Source organism: Phaethon lepturus, unplaced genomic scaffold (assembly GCF_000687285.1).
Source record: "Phaethon lepturus isolate BGI_N335 unplaced genomic scaffold, ASM68728v1 scaffold4906, whole genome shotgun sequence".
Classification (NCBI taxonomy): Eukaryota; Metazoa; Chordata; class Aves; order Phaethontiformes; family Phaethontidae; genus Phaethon; species Phaethon lepturus.
In genome coordinates this window covers 57,967-74,862 of record NW_010546845.1, presented here as the reverse complement: position 1 = coordinate 74,862, position 16,896 = coordinate 57,967, and the positions used below count along the sequence as shown (strand labels likewise).

Genomic DNA, 16,896 nt, shown 5'->3' with positions numbered 1-16,896 from the left:
TTATTGTCCTTTGATACAAGGTCTCTCTTTCTTTCATCCTTCTCTGATTTCAAAGGGATTGTCCCACTTCAAAGATCTCTTTTGAACCCGCATACATATTGTGGGTTATAGTTATAGCTGCTTTTAATTATTTCCTACCTGTGAGATTTTGGGGGCTGTATCTTTACTACTACAGTGAGGCACAGAGCCTTCCTATGTAGGAATTAGTATTTCTTTATAACATAGCTTTAGAGACAGTATTTTATGAGTAAAAATACAATTGTACCTGAATCCTGTGGGAAAAAAACATAGTCCTTTTAGTCATATTGGCTTTCAGCTCTCAGCACTGGTCATTTGAATAAAGGCAGGAAAATCTGAATCTCAGTTAGGTGCCTATATTTGTCAGAAGAGGATGCACTTGTAACTTTGCCACATGTTATTTGTATATGAATTCTAGGAGATGTTAATGGAGGTTTTAAAGTGTCCTCAGGCCCCTGCATTTGTGTGTGCCTGTTCAGCTCATCTAAAGCTGCCCAACTGTTAATTCACTTAGGCTTCTCTCCTGACTATCTTTTTGATAGGTTTGTGCTACAATCATTGGTCCATCTTCAGCAGTTGTGGTGGATCTTAATTTGTCTCTATAGGCAGCCACAATGTCTTTGCCTTGTCAGACATCTCTGAGGGACTTGGTTGCCTCTGTAGTGTTTAGGTTTCTCCTCAGCATATGTCCCTTTCCATTTGTTCTAATACCTGAAAAATGATAGTATTTTGAAAAGAGGTATAAGGAAAAAATAAATACTGCAAAATATAATGGAGTGGAATTGGGATAAAGATTTTGTAGGAGGCATATGTACTTTCTGTGTGTATTTCATGATAGTGATGATTATCATCACTTATTTTCAAACCTTTAAAAGAATCTTGCACTTTTATTGCAGTATTCTGTGTCTTAAGAGTGAAGTTTTATGCCTGTTCTGTATATGTAAGTGTCAGCAGTCCCTGCAGGATTATGGAGTATGGTGCTGTAAGAGAATACATCTATTGTAACCAGCCTTGGTGACTGCAGATTGTATTATCATCCTATGAAATCAGTATTAGTACAATGGTGGTATGAGAGACTAGACTCTAGCCCCATCAGCTTAAACTTCAAGGAATATAATCAAAGAGAAATACAGTAGTGAAATCTTTGAGTCATTATATCTGATTTCAAGCTGAAGATCTGCAAAATCAGTGCTTGATTTGTTTGAACATTTGTGGATTGCTCTAACCTGCTCTAACCTCATCTGTTAGTCACTTAAGAATTCCCGAGCAGTCTGTTACAACCACCACTATCTTTTGACTCTGTTCTTCTCACCTTTCTCAAGCATACACACTGCACTGCAACACTGCAAAAGGTGCAAAAATGTACATAACAGTGTTAAGTATATTTGTCCTTCTAGAAAATACTCTACTGCAGCACAAGGACCTTGTAGTGTAGAAATCGCCATAGTAACTACTCATTTCTTATTGATTAGATGGATAAAAATTCTCATAATATACAAGCAGAGTAACTTGCTGGCATATGGCTTCAGGCTACCCCTGTGGCAACTCTTACTTATGCATTCTCTCCTTTTTCTGCATGTAAGAGGGTTTTTTAATGAATTAGTATTCCTTGGATTAGACCATAAAATAGCCTTTTCTTTTCTGCCACAATGGAGCTTAAATTTAAAGTTAAACTTGATATGCAGCTCACAAGGCAGAATATTAACTCATATTGGTTTGTTATTGGATCAGGACAATGAGATTTCACCTCAACATGAAACCTGGGAGGAGAAAGTAGAAGGAAAGAAGAAAAAGTTCTCCCCTGCCCCCTCACTCAGGGAGAAGGCTAACCACTTCGCAGAGCTGACCTCTAATGAGTAAAAGAGAGTATTCTAATTTGGAGATTGTGATAAAAGTCTTTGGAGGGTGCTCCTTAAAACATTAGAATTGGTTGCATAGGAAAATGAGTCCTGTGTTTATGTTTCTCTAGTAATACTATAGACATAGTAATGATCTTCAGCAGGGGCATTGTGAATGCTTACTGAAAGTAGGATTAGGCCTACAGTGAGTTACAGTGTCTTGACAGCTGCCTTGGTTCACGTAGTGCGGTTGCTGGACATACTATTGTCTCGCAATCCTGAAAGATGTTCCAACAAGGCTTCTACCAAGTTTGTTGTTAAAGACAAGCTTTTTATGAGTTCTATCAGGAGACTGAAATTATGAAGCACTTAGGCAGGATGCCGGATAAAATTAAGCCCGACGCATTCTTCAAATGTGAATCAGCAGTTTATTCAGAATAATATAAAATGAAAGAACAGCAACACTCAACCTTTTTTTTTTTTTTTTTTACACTGTAAATCTATTCTAACGCTATTCTGGAGTCTTCTGTGAGGCCTAGGTGTTAGCTGTGATTATATCCATTCTGTATGATTATTTCAGGATGCTATTAGTTAGACGTATAGGAGACGAAAGACTTTGGAGCTATTTTCAGTTCAGATCTTCCAAGCAGCTATCACAGATTATATCCATGCAGGCCTGCTTTACTTGGCTTCAAGGCCTTTCCCATGTCCCAAAATTAAAAGTGATACCCTAACCCAGCATTTTTACATTGTACCATCCTGCAGCTCCCCTAATTTTACCTACAGTCTGACAGCCTCATTTCAAACTTTTGTATGAACTTGAGATTCATTGAAGGAGAGATTAATCCATAGGGCTCTAGGAAACAATACTGCTGTTTCAGTAAGCCAGTCCTTCACAGAAAGACTGCTCAGGAAACATTCTTCTCTCTATAGTAGGCTACAAACAAATGGAGGAAACTCTTTTGGCAGCTGTAGATACCTTCCGTCTTTAACAGGAAGAAATAGGCTTGGCTCTTCTTAATCTTTGATTGGCCTGATTTCTTGTGTGCTTTTGTCAAGACTTTCACAGGCAGCGGTAGGAAGTTCAGTGTTTAGTGTGTTTTGTTTGCGTACTGAAATCTGGATGGTGGGCCCAGAAAGCAGCTGGAAATATAGACAGGGAAAGAACAGTGGTATGTAGAGGATGAAGTAATTGTTCAGGTTGATAAGTTTGGGTTTTTTAATATTGTTACATTGCATTCCCTTCCACCCCTTTAATCCAGTCTAAAGGGAAAAGACAGGATCCAAATGAGCCCAAATTAGGAAAAGTTTGCATAGAGCTTTTCAGGGTCACCTACAAGACACTCAGGACCGCTGGAGCTCCTGTATTAGCAGCTTGCTGGAGATCATTGGAGTGGAGCTGGCTGAGAAGAACCCTTCCAGTGCTGGCTCTGAATGGCCAGGGAAGGTTTTCAGAATACAGTTAATGTACAGTTTTCTCAGTCATTAATACCTATTCCATTAGGAGTCTGTATCACTGTATTTCTCTGGTGGTGCAATGAGCAGTCTTGGGCAAACATCTCTGCTATTTCTGCCATCCTGACCCCTTTTTATTGCCTCACCATTATGGATTAGGAGTAATCTGTTTTCCTTCCTCTCACAAGGAAGGAAATTGTTCCTTCCTCATACAACAGCGTAGAAAAAGACAGAGAATTGAAACGAAAGACCAGAGGGCCGAGGACTCTCCAACCTGGTGATTTCATAGCTTGCCTACATTCTATTGACACAGAACCAGAGAAACAGCTTTGTGCAGTTTTAGATGCTAATATTCTGTTATAATGCTCTTTTCAAAAACTTTATTTTTGAGAGGGAAATAATGATTGTGTATGTTTCAGTCAACTGAGGAAACTTGCATGGAAAGAGTATATTCCAGAGTACTTGCAAAACTTTTTTTTTAAAATCAGTATATTGTTCAGAGAGTATTGTATGCTTAATATCTAGACCGCTATGTTTTAAGATATTTATAATCCTTAGGTATTTCTGTAAGTATTTTACAGATATCTGCGGAGTGTTTTCACAGCAATCTCTCACACTATAACAGAAATAAAAGCTGTATGTATTAGGCATTGTCAGGTGTGTATGGGTATTTAAATTGCATACGTGTATTTGTGTGCATTTGTAAAATGCATCCTGTGTGCCGATATTAAACACATCCTCTGTGGGATTATGCTGTGACTTGCGTACTTGGAGGCAAAGATGCTCAATAAAGAATAACCTGTTTAGAACAGAGTGGAATTTACTGCAGCTGCTGTGAGTTTTCAAAGCAATGGCTGCAGTCAGAATCTGGCCTAAGTAATTAACTTACGAAGGACGGAAAGGAAAAGCAGCATGTGGAAGATGTAATTAATGGGAACATATAACAGTCAGCTCTCACATAATAAATTGGCAGCTATGCCTGAGGTAACTGCCTTTTATTTGCAAAATACAGTTGGAATTTTAAAAAAGTAATTGCACATTTTCTTCCATTTCCACATGGTCCCAGAGAACCTAGTACAGTACAAATACCAACAGAAACACAATAAAACCATGATGGTTGCTTTTTTCCCCTGTTTTTCAGGCTCAGGCCTATGATCTTATTTGAGCCAATGTCCAAAGGAAAGGAGGAATACATTTTAGCTCAGGAAAAGACAAGCGGTAAAACATCTTAGTGAGGTTTAACAGGGAATAATCTAAAAGGACAAGGCAGGAACAACCAGAATAAATAACAGTAAATGGTTAGATATCTATTTGCAGAAGGCATTTAGCAATGTAATTCTCCTGACTCGAGTAAATAATGGTTAAGATAAACGTTCTGAAATCCTTCCATTTTTGAAGGCTTGCATTTTTCCCGTCTGCAAGTTTACTGCAGCTTTTCCTGAATAGCAAGCATGACATCAGTTGTTCTTTATATACGCCACAGACGCTGGCAGATCTTCAAGAAAATGCATTCTACCACTTGCCTAGTGCAAAGCTCTGGAAGGCTGCAGGATGACACAATGGCTCCCCACACCTAGCTGCTGATGCAGCTGACTCCAACAGCCTGCTGGAAAAACAGTGCTCTAGTCCTTCCTCTCAAAAAATTTGTAAGAGGAAGGTGAAGAGGGCTTGCAACTGGGGTTTGCAGCTGTGACCAAACATGCAAGCTACTAGACTTCTTAACTGCCGTTTCCAGGCTTCTCATGAGGGGACCGCATTTCGTTCCTGCTGCTGCCAGGTGTGTGTGATTCCCCTCTGCACACAGGTAGGGAGATAGACTGCCCACCATTTAAGGGCTTTGTTTGTCTTTTTAAAGCAATCCATTTGTCACCCTTGAGAGTGGGGAGAAGAAGGGAAGTCCAAATCTATTCTGTGATAAGCATGAGGGAAGATCTAGCCTATTTTGTCTGTGAGTGAATGAGGATGGGATCTTGTGGAAGAAACCTAGCACTGGAGTGAGTTCTTATCCCAGTAAATCTGATTAGAAGCTTTACTGCTGTTTAAAATGGAACAGCCTGAAGATCAGGAAATATAGTTCCTGCTGTAACTAGCCTCTGTTTTGCTGACCCCAGGGGATCTTGCATTTGCTGCAGGCTGAGCCTGGTAGGCAGTTTGTTGCTAAACTAAGCCCTTTAAATAGACAGCAAATTTAAAAAAAGTATGTCCTGCACTTTTTGTGCTGATGAATATAGAATGATGTTCTAGCAACCTCAGTACACTCCAAATTAATTAGCAAGGATCCTTTTAACAGGATAATTACTATATCAGCAAGTGGTAAACTCAAAATGAATGTGAGTAGTCCTGGCTTGCATCAACAAGGAAGACATCAGTTCTACCAACCGATTCTAAATTCACCCTAATGTGAAAGGTTTTTAGGCAGCACAGCTGGTTAGCAGCAGCACTCTAGCTTTTTTATCTCTGGACTTGAATTCAAATTCCAAATGATGTGGCATTCCACTCTCCATATGTCTACCTCACAAGGCCATGGCAAAAGATGATTGGCTTTTTTAATTTCTGCTGGAAAAAAGCCCCAAATAAGAAGAGTAGGAGGTGTTGCACATTATTACTAAAGTATAAATGTTAGAAAGGGCTATGAAGTATATGAGACTTCCTCCTTCATGGCTGTGCATTTTCTTCTTTCATAATAGAAGGGCCTGATTCTGCATAGAACAGTAACAGCTCACAAATATAAACACAGGTTCACATGTTTGGTGGTTGGAATTTTTAAATAGTTTAATCTTTCAAAGAATAAACATGTCATTTCTTATCAGGCTGCGGATAATAAGCATATGACTGCTGCAGTGGTAGTGGAAACACTTTCATGCGTTCCCGACACCAGATTCTGTATTTAGACAGTGGAGACTTCAGAAAATAAGGTTTAATTGGGAATTTTTAATAAGGGAAGTGGCCTTAACTAGGTCACTTCATATTTGCTCGGGATTTTTTAATTTGCTTTTCTGCATTCTTTAGGAATGGATGGAGAAATTTGTAAAAGCCCCTGCCATTTTCTGTGAGAAAAATGATTTATTTTTTATAATCTTTCAGCTTCTATAAGCTGAGTCCAGCAAAGTCAATGGTCTTACACTGATATAAAGTGTGTTCTTGGGAGAAATTAATCACGCCCAATGTTGTTCACTCCAAACATCAAAGTAGTAAATGAATAATTATTAGCCATTTCTTAAAAATGGATCTTGATACTCAACAGACCAGGCAGTCTCTCAGGTGATCTCATGGGACCCTGTGGTGCTTTATAAAATGTGAAGTACAGGCCTGAATCCTGTTCTCTAAATTGTCTTGTTAAACTTGAGTAGTGCCATTTTCTTTATAGTTAGATTGTACACCTGAGTCAGGCCACTTCTAAAATCATATATAAATAATTCTAAAATAATTTAAAAATCATATAAAATGGAGACATTTTAAAAACTTGTCTCAACTGCCAGCACAGTGAAACCAGGGAAAAAAAAGAAGTCTTTACTACTATTTTGGGGTTGCGTATTTTGTGTTCTAACTGGTAAAAATAAAGGCAAGCACCTCTGTAGAAAATGCCTGTGACAAAGGCAGTTGTCTTCTAATGATCTGGAGAGCTGCTTTTTATTTATTTTTATATATCTATTTGTAAGGTTTAGATTATTCATACCATGCAGGACCTAAGAGACAGTCTTGTGTATGCAGTTTCATGGTGGTGTGTAATTTTTAACTGCATCCAGCCAAGGATGAGGTAACATTTGAAGAAGATCTTCTTGAATTTCTTGTGACATCTAAACATTGTTCATTCAATAACAGTAGAAATCAGTCATCCTCCTTCACTTGCATGTCTGCACAGATGTCGCTGCTGAAGTTTCTCCCATATACACTGAACATATTGTTCATCACACTCGAATTATAGCCCAATCATTCGAGTAGATCTAAATGCTTCCATACTTCCCATAATGGATAAGCTTGTCCTTCTATTTGAATATATGTGAGTACATATGTTAGCACAATACCAACAAAGGTAATAGCCAACTCTGTTAGTGTGCCAAACCTTTCTTGCTACTACAAACTATGGCTACAAAATCCCTGTGGATAATATAATAGGGAACTAGTTAAAATCCACCATACAAATGGATAAAGAGTCCATTTCTATGAATTTGCTTCAGAAATTTCCCCTACAATTTAGAAGAAATCATTGATCTGCTGGTGGAAGAGATGACTTAGGCACTCAAGGTGTGTTTGATCATAGAAATAGGCTAAGCTCTTCTAGAGAAGCTGTGGGAAATGCAACCTCTAAGTAGTAACTGTGCTCACTGATATGGTGATAGAGCTTGGGATTCCTCTTTTGGAGGAAAAGCAACAAACTCTTTCATTTCAGTATCTCGGTCAGCGGTAGCATGAGTACTAGCTTCATAAGGCTCACATGGGCAACAGCTGACTTCTCCTTTCCTGCTCTTCTGCAGAATGGTAGCACGAAAGTCTAATGTTATCACTGCCAAACGATACAATTGTAGAGTCACAACTAAGATATTTTTAGCTGTAAAAAAGACCAGCATCTGATTGAATATTCTGAAGTGGCCCATCAGGATTGAACGCACAATGAAGAAGGGACCATCCTGTATGAAAAGGCTGACCCCAATGTTCCACAGTTCCGCACTGTACCTGCACAGCAGCAGGCTGGGGATCCACCTAGTCGATGTAGTTGGTTTGCAGCCAATATGCTGTACTGGAAATAAAACACAGTTATGTTAAAACAACTCTCTAAATTTGACCCAGTGTTGGCCTAATGGGGAGTTCTAATCCAGAGTACCCTGGATTATAAATACATTCAGCTGTGAATAATTCAATTTAAAGGATATCCAATTTCTGGGATCTGTTTCAGCAAAACACTAAGCTCCTGTTTAAGCAGGCACTTGTGAACTGCTGAACAGGACCAAAAATGGCTTCCCCTTTTCTGTTCCACAGAGCTATTGGTATTTATACAGCAGAAGTAGATCACCTAATCTTTCTATAATGACTTCTCCAGACGCTTTTCTGTTAAATCAATATGCTAGGCTAATATGTATCTTTAAGGAAAAAACCTACCATGCTGAATGGGAACAGCCTGAGCTGTAGCACTTCAATTTGTTCCAGGCTGTCTAAGACTTTGCTTTTAAAAGATTCACCAGATGGCCATTGCCTTTTTCATGTGTCATAGCAAGAATATGTCATGTCAGTGTGGGGCAATATCGAGCATTATGGATAGGAAAAAGCTCTGGTCACTGCCTGCTGTATAAGACTTGAGTTACAGTTACTCATTCTTCATCTGGGTATGAAATTGCATGCAACTGTTGGAACTTGCATTGGATGTGTTCCCCTTTGCTATAAAAGTGGTGGCCTAGAATGCTCTTTGTGGCATGGTGCTTAGAGAAGGATCATTAGAAGGGTTTGTGTGTGGTAAATATGGTTGCCTCTTATAAAATACCTGTAGCTTAACTAACCTGTCTCTCAGGCAGTGGGATTTCATTAGTTTAAAAAACATAGCTACTGTGATGCAGTAACAACTGCCAAACATTTCAGCTTACCAAAACAATTCTATTGTTTGAGTCAATGCTGGAGGGGGGGGGACAGGGGATGGACACAAACAAAAAAACCCAGATGAGACACCCAAAGGGTTGTAGAATGTAGAAATTTGTTGACTCCATTACGCAAATCTTCAGCAGCAGCTAATTTTTTAATGTGCCATTGCTGTTTAATAGTCCCAACTGCATTGCTGTAGTCCAATAATAACTGCCTAAAAATTTCTATTTTGTCAGGTTTGTGTGAGTAAACATTCTGATACTTGAATAAAAAATACTATCTGTGCAACTGTATAGAACTACCTAAAATAAACTGTACCCATAGTAAATTTCAGGGCAATGTATGTTCAATAACTTAATTTTTAACTAGTAAGTGTAATTAAATAAGCAGAGAAGCAATAGGCAGAGAAAAAATATGCAGTACAACAAGTTACTTCACTTAATGCTACGACTGTTTAAGCACTGTTTGAATTTATTTGGGTGGTGGTGATGTGTCGGGGGGGTGTGTGTTCGTTTTAAAAAAAAAAACAAAACACAAACCTGAGTGTTGTGCATCTTTAACAGAATATATTTTAAGAGGAATTCTAGCTGTGAGAAATCTGAAATGTGGTTGCACCGTTTTTTTTCAGGAGGTAAGCTGCTCAGATGAAATGCAATACAAATGAATATAAATACAAATGAAATATTTTCATAACTTCAGTGTTGAAAACAAAGCTAGTGCTGTCCATGAAGAAGAATGAAAAATTATTCCAGGAATTTTTCATTAGCCTTTTATGCATTTATTATTTTAGTCATTGTTTCAACCTGGTCATCAATTTTATAAGATGCTAGTGAGGATAACATATCTTTGGAGTGGTACAGTTGAGTTGCAGACTTCTGATTGGAGGCCAAAATGGTTGGAACAGATGGTGATTGAGGTGGCTTTCATTAGTCGTCTTGGACATAGAGAAGCCCTTTCTGCCTAGGGACGTATACCAGCCTGAGCTAGCTGAATGTTGGGCCTTTTAGTTTAAGGTAAGAGTGTACAGTCCCAACATTATATGGTCCTCTAGGTTCCCTGTGAATAGGTAATTTCTCCTGTGATAACCTCTCCTGTGCTCTTGGCTGTGCTGTTTCCTGTAGTTAATGATAGCCTCTCTCTCCACAGGGTCTAGTAACCTACCCAGATTGGAGCCATAATATAATCCAAGACCAGATCTAACTTGAGAGCTCACATATCGAAGTTTAAGGCAGTACCAGGCAACTGGAGCAGGTGCTCCAATACACTATTGCAATTGCAGAAAAGTTTGTTTGGTTTTTTTTTCCTGGAAGTACAGAATTTTACCAGGGAGATCAGGGGTTAGCTGGAAACAAGTGTTTTCTCAAGAAACCACAATAGGCTTTCTTCAAAAACCGTCATTTTCATATGAATTGTTCTCCACCGGGAGCCATTGGTATAGCCTGTAGTTTGTGCACAGCCACAAGAAATGCCAGCAAAAACTTAAATCATTTGGTCTCTTTTGTTGTCTATGTGCAAGTACTAACCTGCAAGATCAAGTGGAAACTGTAACATACTCCAGGTCCATACAGCAAGAATTGCATTTATGAGAGCATAATTCTTCCTATAGGAGGGGAAAAAAGCGGTAACAGTGAAGATGCAGTTTCCTTATGTGATGACATTCCAAATACTACAGGAAACTTTTGTTATTTAAAGGGTGGCTGAGCAAAACAGTTACCGATTAATGCATGCTCTTGAATTGTAAGACTAAGGAAAACAGAGGCACCTTTTGGTATAGAATTTCTGCTGTTCAGGCCAAATGTTCCAGCTGTGTAATTACACTAAATATGTAGTGATTACACATTCCTTGCAAACCTGAAGCTTCTGTGCCAAGTGGGAAGGACCACTTTTTTTTTTAATATCAAATAAAAGATTTTACAGCAGAAAAAGTATGTCTGTAAGAGAGGACAAACCTCCTCTGTGATTCTTTTTCTTTATAATGGATGTTCACAGCTCATCTCAGTGCTGTGAGGGGGAGATGGGCTTACTTTCTCTGCGAGAGATCACAATGTTGAAAATTCACACCAGACTATGCCATTTCCTTTCTTCCTATCTTTGAACACTTTGTCATTCTATCATGAAGAAAGTACATGTGAGATAACCAAAGAAGCAACTTGGATAATGAATCACTAAAGCAAACTCTAGTTGGTTCCTTGCCCGTCCGAAACAATTCATTAACCTGAAAGAGGCTTACTGTGTACCGAGTGCTTCAGCTCCTGTAGCGATAAGAACTGACGCTGCATGGCAGTTATGCTAGTTGTTTGGCTCTTTGTGCCCTCTTATTGTGGTGGAGGCAACATGCTTTTCTGCTGGCAACAGATGAGTGATCCCTAACAAAGCTCATAGGGCTGTTAGGTCTTTTACAGAGGGAAAGCTAAGAGTAGGAAAACAGCCATTGAATATAGCCTTCTGTTGCCTGTGGAAAATACAGTTCTGCTAGTCTGAACATTGCAGATCTCACAAACATCTTCAAAAAAAAAGAAGTATCTTGCACTATGCAAATTATTCATTTCAGCAAATAGTCCTTACCGAACATCTTCGATGTCCAGAGTTTCACTAGCAAATTCAAGTATGTCTGCTGCTGTTCCCACAAACATGAGCAGCAGCTGAGACAATTGATCCCGGGTGATTTCAACCCCAATGGGGAGTAGCCATCTCCCAATTACTAGTAGCAGTAGAAATGTCTGGTGGAGAGCCAGCGTCCATACAGTCTCACAGATTGTGGAGAGCTGATTCACAAAGACTTTAGCCTGTTTAAAAGACAACAACAATAATGTACTGTAACTTCAGGAGACTGACATTGTAGGGTACCTTCAGAGATGGTATTCATCCTTAAGCCTGCTTTTGTTCTCCCTCACATTGTATTAGAGCAAATAATTTCTATGCAGCAGGCATAATTTGAAAAAGGCACATTAATAAAAACTTTGGGTAATGAATAGCACATCTTTCTCTGTGTAGTATTCCTCCTGTTCTCATTTTTCAGCTAGGCATTATCCTCTGCAGAACCATTACCCAGAAACTTTCTAAATTCAGTTATTGAGATCTGGAAAAGAATGGTGGGAGAGTCTCCTCTTCACACAGACTTTTCCTGCCAACAATAGTAGTATGCAGCACGCTGTAGGCCACTTTCACAATATGGTTTTCTGAAACTTTTTCCTTTTTCTTTTTTAATTTTACTCGCTGTGTGAGAAGCCCAAATAGATGCAACAGTCCTCTCTAATTGCTCTAATATCATAAGAACGCTCCTAGGAACAGGAAAAGGTGTCCCACCGTCTGAATGATGTGGTAATCTGTTCCCTCACTTCCATGACCGCTGTCTCTGGATTGATTGAAGTCTTGGTTGCTGACATTCACCTGAACTGCTCCAGGCTCATTACTGCAGTACTGTTGTGAACAAAAACATCACACATGCGTAAACATCCTGCACAAGGAGCAGATGTGCTCTGTGGCTGGAAGATTCCTGTTTTGCTGAACTGCAGAGGGTTCATTTGTGAAAGTCAGTCAATGTTTGCAAAGTTACATGCTCACTCTGAATTTAATTATTCCTTTGTTCAGAAAGGAGGAGTGCCTCTCCTGAGGGCAGGAGCGATGTTTTGGTAGATCCCTGAGCAAGTGTTGGATTATACTATAGAAGAACATGTAAATTCAAAGGCTGATGGACTGGGTGACACCTTTGTGCTGTTAAGACCTCACTCCTTGAATGCGATTTGCCTGCAGCTCTCCTGAACAGACCACTGCGTTTCCTACATAGTTTCTCTCTGGCTAAAATGGTAAAACAGGGTAAAAATTGGTCTTGGTCTGTCCCTATATTCAAACTATTTCTCAGAAAACCTGCTTTTCATCTCTACTATCCAGAAACAGTTCTCTAAAAGTGTAATTTTTTTATTCTTCTGTGACTAATGCGAGAGGTGAAATTCAGGAATAAAGAAAAATGGGCTTGTGTTGTTGCCTACTCTTGCAGAGTAGTGTTTTTACTTTCTCAAAGTACCCAGTGGTCTGGGAAGTTGAATGTTGGCTAAAACATACTGTTACTTCAACTGCAGTAAACCAGTGGTGCGACTGTGTTAAGAGTACTGAGGTCTGCAGCACTGCACTACCCTTCTATCTTCACCCCAAGGCTGGCCCTGGAGCAACTGGGGTAGAGTTCTAAAATCTATCTTCATAACAATACCTCAACATCTCTCTTCATTGTAATAAAAAGGGGATAATTAGAAAACCAAACCATGCTGTTACTAAAGACTTTTATCCTGTCCTATTTGTGCCAGAAAACATGAGATGATTTGCATTTCTCCACTGGGCCCCCCACCATTTTACTGCATGGGGAGTTACTTTCTGCAACAGAGGATGTGTTCTAGTGCATACTGAGTAGCTGTGTTCAGCAAAATGCATGCCAATATAAAGGCAAAGTTCTCCAGCAAATGTCACATTCTAGCGAGTTTCAGATTCTGCATTGATACTGTACTTGGTCTCTGACAATACTGCTCAGTATCTCGGTAAATGCTGCCTCTTGCCTATCCTTGTCATAGATAAATGGGCAACTTCCCATGGTCTGAAAAAGCAACAAGTGCTGACTTCTTCCCAGATTTTATAATTGATGATAAAGGCTCTTCAAATACTTGCCTTATTTGGACAGTGGGTGTGAGAGTGTTGAAAGACTGACACACAGATGTGGGGAAGATGATATGTCCATCTGGAGGAGGGAAATCTAAAGTACCAGGCATGGAAACCGTGAGACGCAGGGGCTGGTACTCTGCACGGCTACAGCTTTGTGGGCTGATCTCCCTGGGTTAGTCCCTCAACTAAAGGAGAGAGACAGAACTGCTTGTTCAGAGTGTTTCAGAGCACCAGTTAAATTTCACTTCTGGAGAAGCCTTTTTAGACTTCTTTTACAGGCAACAGTTAAAGCCTATGGAGACCAGCCACCCAGGTCAAAGTCAGCCTCTCTGAGTAACCCCCACAGGCAGTGTGGCACAGTAGGCTGAGGAGACCATGACCTAAAAATATTGCGTAACTGGCGTAGCCACCCCAGAATATTAAGAAATTAGTATCTACCTTGTTGCAAGTAGCGTGGGTAGGGCAAAGAGATTACTGACTTGTGCTGGAGCAGGAAGGCTAATTCACCTTTACAGCTTTTGGTTTGTTGCCATATCTGCATTTGAGCCTACTCCTCTGCCCCCTTGGCTGGTCTGGCAGGGGTAAGAGGGAGGGAGACATGAACTTGCATTAAACTTCACATCAGAGTTTGGAAACTTTTTGTTTGTCTTTTAAAGCCTGTTGTGCAGGGTGGAATTTGCCAAATGTGATGCAGGACCTATGAAAGGCAGCCTGCTGCATTTGCTATATGTGCAAGGACAAGGGAAATCCCTTCCCAAACGCTGTGAGAACTCCCAGCAAGTAAATCAGGTGGCTGAAGGACAGGAGTGAAATGGGAGCCTGTAGCAGTTATACCGTGTGGGTAGCAAGGTGCATGGATGCAGCTCAGCAGATGCTGTGGCTCTCCCTGTGCCACCAACAGAGCAGGTAGCTCTCGTGGCACCAGAGCGGCTGGTCTGCTGGAGGGAGGTGGAGGAAAGCGCTCCATGGCTTGTGTGTCACCTTGTAAGGGGGCTCTTCCCCCCCCCGCCCCTTGTGGCACAAAGGTGCAAAGAATACTTTAAGAAAAATAATTCACTTTATCAGTGTCTCTTGTAGATTCCTTATATGTAATTTTTGAAACTACTCCCAGCTGAATAGGGGGTTACTATTTCAGTGCCATGGCTACACGAGCTCTGACTGAAGGGCACTCCTCAGGCCTGGGCCCATATCTCTTCTCAACTGCATGCAGGCAGGAAATGGAAAACTGCATCTGCAAAGCCAGACATTTAAATAGCCTCCTGATTTTAAGTATATTCATACCTTGTTTTGGTTTGTTTCTCTCCAACTATTTATTAAGTGGTGATTGTGGTGGTGTTTCACTTGAAGGTTTGGAGCAGAGCCTTTATTTTCATCATGCATATGCATGTAAATAGGACTGGTGCCAGGCATATTTGCCTAGCCAATTATGTATGTGCAGTGACTTTATGGGAATGTGACAAGGAAAAAGTGAATGCTAAGTTTCCTAGGCAGTTAAAATACATGGTTTACCTCTTTACTGATAGAGCTCACTTACTCATAGGCATCAAGACTTTGTGCATAGCTAAATAAAAATGCTTAATTTTTTTTAATGTGTAGAAATAAAACAGGGAGAAATTGTATACGTTTTACATAAATTCTAGCTTGGTTTACTTCCCTTGTTTCTTCTGAGATGAAGCCTACATTCCTCTGATTTATAAAACATCTAATGAAAATGGAAACTGTGTTGCATGACATTGTATTGTCCTAGTGTGTGGCCTGCAGCGAGCTTGCTGTCGATACATGGGGAACCCCTGAAATGCTGAACGGATTCAGCAAATTTCTATTTGCACGTTATTCACAATCCATTATTCCCAAATAAAAACAAGGTTAGCTAGAACTTCACAATGGGTCTAGCACTGAGATGATAGAATTGACACTTGAATACTAGGGCAGAGTACCCTCAGCCCTGTTAACGTGCATGGAGGCTGGCAGCCTGTGTTTGTGGGAGAGGCTAGCCCTTCCCTGGAGCGGGCCTTCTGCCAAGCAACAGGTACTCTGCTTGCCCTCTGCAATTCCAGTCTGTCTTGCTGGAAACAGTGCTGTCATCACTATGGCAACACACGTGATGTCAGAGATTCAAAGCAACTGTGACTGCTTCATTTAGCTCATACAGGAAAGCTGAAACGTAAAATGGGGAGAAAAGGTTGCTTAAGCTGTTTTCCAAATTGAGAAAGATAATGAGTATGGGAGGGAAGAAATGGTGAAAGATGTAAGATCACTTTTAGAAGAGTGATATACTAGAATTTTAGCTGGTGAGAGAATGCCACCTCAGAATAAGGCTGATGGAACGGGCAGTAATATTGACTATTTCCTTAAAATGTTCAAATTAAGGTGGTTAAAAATAATTACAAGGTTAACCAAGTATCTGTCTTATTAGTGAATGGGAAGCCTACATTGACTACAGCACTAGTAGTCAGGTAAGCCCTGCAAAAGGTGGTCACTTAGTGCTGTCTATGGCAGTGATGCACCAGGCATTTGGAAAGGTAGCCGAAGTATTTATCTGAGATCTTATACATTATGAAGAAAGAATGTTTCTGGTTTTGATGGATTAAATGATTTTAATTTTCTTGCCACTATATTTTGCAGACAGCTATTTTTTTTTTTTACTCAATACAGTTCAATTTACTTCATAGTCTCTCCCAAACATGTATTTCATCCCCAAATACTTTACCGCAAAGCAGTACTTTCTATGCAGTCAGTATTTTGCCATTGATATATGAATGGTATTACTCATGTCCAGTTCTGCAGTACTCAGAGGCGGAATTGCCTCTGTCTTTAGAAGAGACTGCATATTAGCACATGCCTTAAATAACAGCACTGACACAAGCTGTTGATGTTTCCTGTTAAAGATTCAACATGAGGTGAAAGTTCTACTGCCTTAAAGACCACAAACTGTTTTCATGGTGGATACATTAAATGTGTGGATTTAGCAACTTCATAATTACCCATGCTATTAGTTTTTAACGAGGAAAATCCCAGCAATGCTTTAGTACGAGGAGTAGTACTAGTCTGGGTTCAGTGTTTGAGTTAATAGTTAGAAGGGCTGCTCCCCTTCTGGAGGTACTGTTTTTGAATCTGTAAGATTGTGTGTTTCCAGAACTCTCTATTTTATCTCTCCAGGTATAAACTAAGCTGTTAACTTGATATACTCCCTCTTTAATTCACAGTAGCAGTATATCAATAAGAACAAAGTATGCCATGTTCTAACATCGTTTTGGGAAATAAACTGCTGCCTTTGACTACAGAATTAGCCTGTTTCTTGGACCAGATTTAACTATGACAAATGTTCTCAATATCCACATTACCTGTCTGTGACTGTTTAAGG

The 16,896-nt window shown here is 39.9% G+C and overlaps 1 protein-coding gene across 1 annotated transcript in view; it reads right to left on the bottom strand.

The window, feature by feature from the left end:
- Positions 1 to 7,487: 7,487 nt before the first annotated feature.
- Positions 7,488 to 16,896, bottom strand: part of TMEM26 (transmembrane protein 26) — a 14,121-nt gene continuing 4,712 nt past the window's right edge. The window contains exons 3-6 of the mRNA XM_010289435.1: positions 12,189 to 12,302; positions 11,448 to 11,668; positions 10,406 to 10,482; positions 7,488 to 8,044 (exon numbers count right to left, since the gene is read on the bottom strand). Coding sequence (XP_010287737.1) covers positions 8,013 to 8,044; positions 10,406 to 10,482; positions 11,448 to 11,668; positions 12,189 to 12,302 — 444 coding nt within the window. The 3' untranslated portion in view covers positions 7,488 to 8,012. The remainder of the gene's footprint in view (positions 8,045 to 10,405; positions 10,483 to 11,447; positions 11,669 to 12,188; positions 12,303 to 16,896) is intronic.